This window comes from Caenorhabditis briggsae (genome assembly GCF_000004555.2).
Source record: "Caenorhabditis briggsae complete genome, chrI, whole genome shotgun sequence".
In the NCBI taxonomy this organism is placed as follows: domain Eukaryota; kingdom Metazoa; phylum Nematoda; class Chromadorea; order Rhabditida; family Rhabditidae; genus Caenorhabditis; species Caenorhabditis briggsae.
The window spans coordinates 12975438-12978099 of record NC_013489.2 but is presented as its reverse complement, the minus strand read 5'-3'; the positions used below and the strand labels follow the sequence as shown (position 1 = coordinate 12978099).

At 38.8% G+C, this 2662-nt stretch overlaps 1 protein-coding gene across 1 annotated transcript in view; it reads left to right on the top strand.

Moving 5' to 3' along the window:
- Positions 1-286: 286 nt before the first annotated feature.
- The window catches only part of CBG18869, a gene marked incomplete at both ends in the record, with an annotated part of 13623 nt that continues 11247 nt past the window's right edge, over positions 287-2662 (top strand). Inside the window, 2 exons of the mRNA XM_045241401.1 lie at positions 287-296; positions 1196-1311. Coding sequence (XP_045096597.1) covers positions 287-296; positions 1196-1311 — 126 coding nt within the window. The remainder of the gene's footprint in view (positions 297-1195; positions 1312-2662) is intronic.

Here is a 2662-nt window from a genome sequence, read left to right as displayed (position 1 = left end):
CGCTACCGACTGAGCTACACGGGCAAAGAGAAAGCGGACGCCCGATTGCATACATAAAGGCGAGGACGACAGCTGTACGCAGAGCGACATTAAGCGTTGTACACCGTTACGGTAGAATGCATACTCTAGCTACAAAAAAACTACGAAAAATCTCCTGTCCCCCCACCTTTAAGCTAAATTTCCTGGTTCCAAAATCTTGCCCTATTTCGTCATTCTTTTATTCTATCTATACCCAATTTCCCCTCTTAAAGTAGAAACATTGAGAATTCTCAATGAGAAAAACCCGATGAGACAAAGTAATTAAATTTTCGTTTGCCTGCTCACATGGTCCTAAAATCGTCCGAATTGTGTTCACTGAGCTCCCCCCCCCCCCGTCGTTAAAACAAGTGAAACGGGAAAAGTACAATTCTTTTAGAACATTCTGGAGCCTTTTTGGATAGTCCCATGGGGTTTTTTTCAGAGATAGGAAAGGGAGATGAATGTTCTTATGTTTGAAGGGAGGGGAAATTGACAAAATGGGAGATTCGGCAAGGAACAGAACACTAGGGGTTTGGTAAAATTTTTTTAAAAATCTTTTTTTTTAACTCTTAAAAATTCCAAATTAAAAAATAAAAATTAGTCAAAAAACCCAGTTTTCTAGCTCATCTAGAACCCGAGATACAGTCATTTGAAGTTTAGGCAGCTAGAGAGTGTGAGGAAGGGAGAGAACGCAGACAACGAGACAATCTAGCTGTCTGCGTCTCTTCTAAATTTCAAAGGGCCATATCTCACCTTCCAGATGAGCTAGAAAGCTGAAAATTGCACCGAATTTTGTCATCTTCCTTTTATTTTCTATTAAAACAAAACAACTTGAATTTTTAAAAAAAGTTGGAAAGATTTTAAAAAAATATTTTTTTGAAAACTTTGTCTGAAATCTGAAAATGTACTAAAAACTATCTTAAACCATATAAGTGTTGAGTTTATAGCTCACCTAGTACCCGAGATACATCAGTTTGAAGTTTAGGGAACTAGAGAGTGTGGGCAAGGAAGAGAGCGCAGACGACGAGATCACTCTAACTGTCTGCGTCTCTCCTAAACTTCAAACGCCTATATCTCGGCTCACAGATGAGCTAGAAACATGAAAAATGGACAGTTTCGTGCAGTGCCACCTGTATTTTCATGTAATCTACAATATCTACAGTAATCTTCTTTCCAGTGATATCGGCGCTACCGCACTCGACCGTCCACTCGGCCGTCCTCTCACGTCGTCACAAATCGGTTATCTGTGCGGGTCCATATGAAGTCTTGCCGTTGGAAGCGTGTTTCGAACCGGTAGGTCAAAAAGTAGTAATTTTGGGTCAAATTAAAAAATTCTATTCAATATCCTGGACCATCTGATTTTGTCTAAGGACCACATGTTGCCAATCGAATCAATTATTCATTCTGAAGAGAGAGTGAGGGGCATCTCATTTTCTTTTGTTTGTCGGGGAAGTCCTTCTTTTCTCCCTCCCCCTTCATTAATGCTGAGCAATCGAGGAAGAGGGACGGACCAGTTAAGCCCTTGAGAAGTGGAAAAGGAGTAGGGTGTTAATCTTTTGGTACACTTAACATAAACATTCTGAGAAAATAAACTTGTCTAGAAGAAGAAAGCATTTTGGGACCTTGATTTTTGAGATTTTTTTCAAAAAAAAAACATTGAAAGTTCAAAAATTGCTGGCATCTGAAAATACGGCAAAAATGACACAAAACACTAAAAGTTTCATGTTTCTAGCTCATCTGGGAGCCGAGATACAGTCATTTGAAGTTCAGAAGAGACGCAGACAGTTAGAGCGCTCTTGTTGCCTGCGCTCTCTCCCTCCCACACACTCTTTCGTTGCCTAAACTTCAAATGGCTGAATCTCGGGTTCTAGACGAGCTAGAAAGTAGGTTTTTTCATGGAAATGTTGGATATTTTTTTTTCTGTTTCTTAATTTTTAAAATTTTCAGATTTCTCAAAAATTTGAATATCTTGTATCTCAGCTCCCAGATAACTTAGAAAACTCAAATTTCACCCAATTTTTTCTGAATTTTCCATTAAAATCACTAATCAGAGTTTTCTACCATTTACAAACTTTTCTCCCCTGCTTCTATAATCCTCTTCGAGCCGTCAATAATCCCCCTATCTTTCGCACCCCGACATTTTGGCTGCTTATCGAACCGTATGGAAATGTCTGCGTCTCTTTTCTCTCTCTCTCTCTCTCTCTCTCTCTCTTTTCTATCAAAAGAAGATTCTCCAATTCGATAAGTTTTGATCCGGAATCTTTGACACCCTGCTTCATTCGGGGAGATTTCCCTAGGGAGAACGTGTGAAAAGGTTCCATATCTGGATGATTGATCTTTTAGAAGAAGGGAAAGGAGAGAATGGAAAGGGATCGGAGGAACACAAAAAGGTTTTGTTGAAACATTGAAACGAAAAAAACCAAAAAATTAAAAAAAAAATCATTCAAAATGGGCTTAAACTCAAACAGCTTAAAGGAGGACTCCGACCAAAAATTTTTATTGCATTAAAATGTGTTAAAAGTTATCTACTTTCCGAATATTATTGCGAAAAAATTCAAAAAAAATCCGAAATCCCCGAAAAACGGCGCGGGGAAAAGGAACAAAATTCAAAAAAAAGTGCCGCCCGGGGACGAGGATTTTCAGT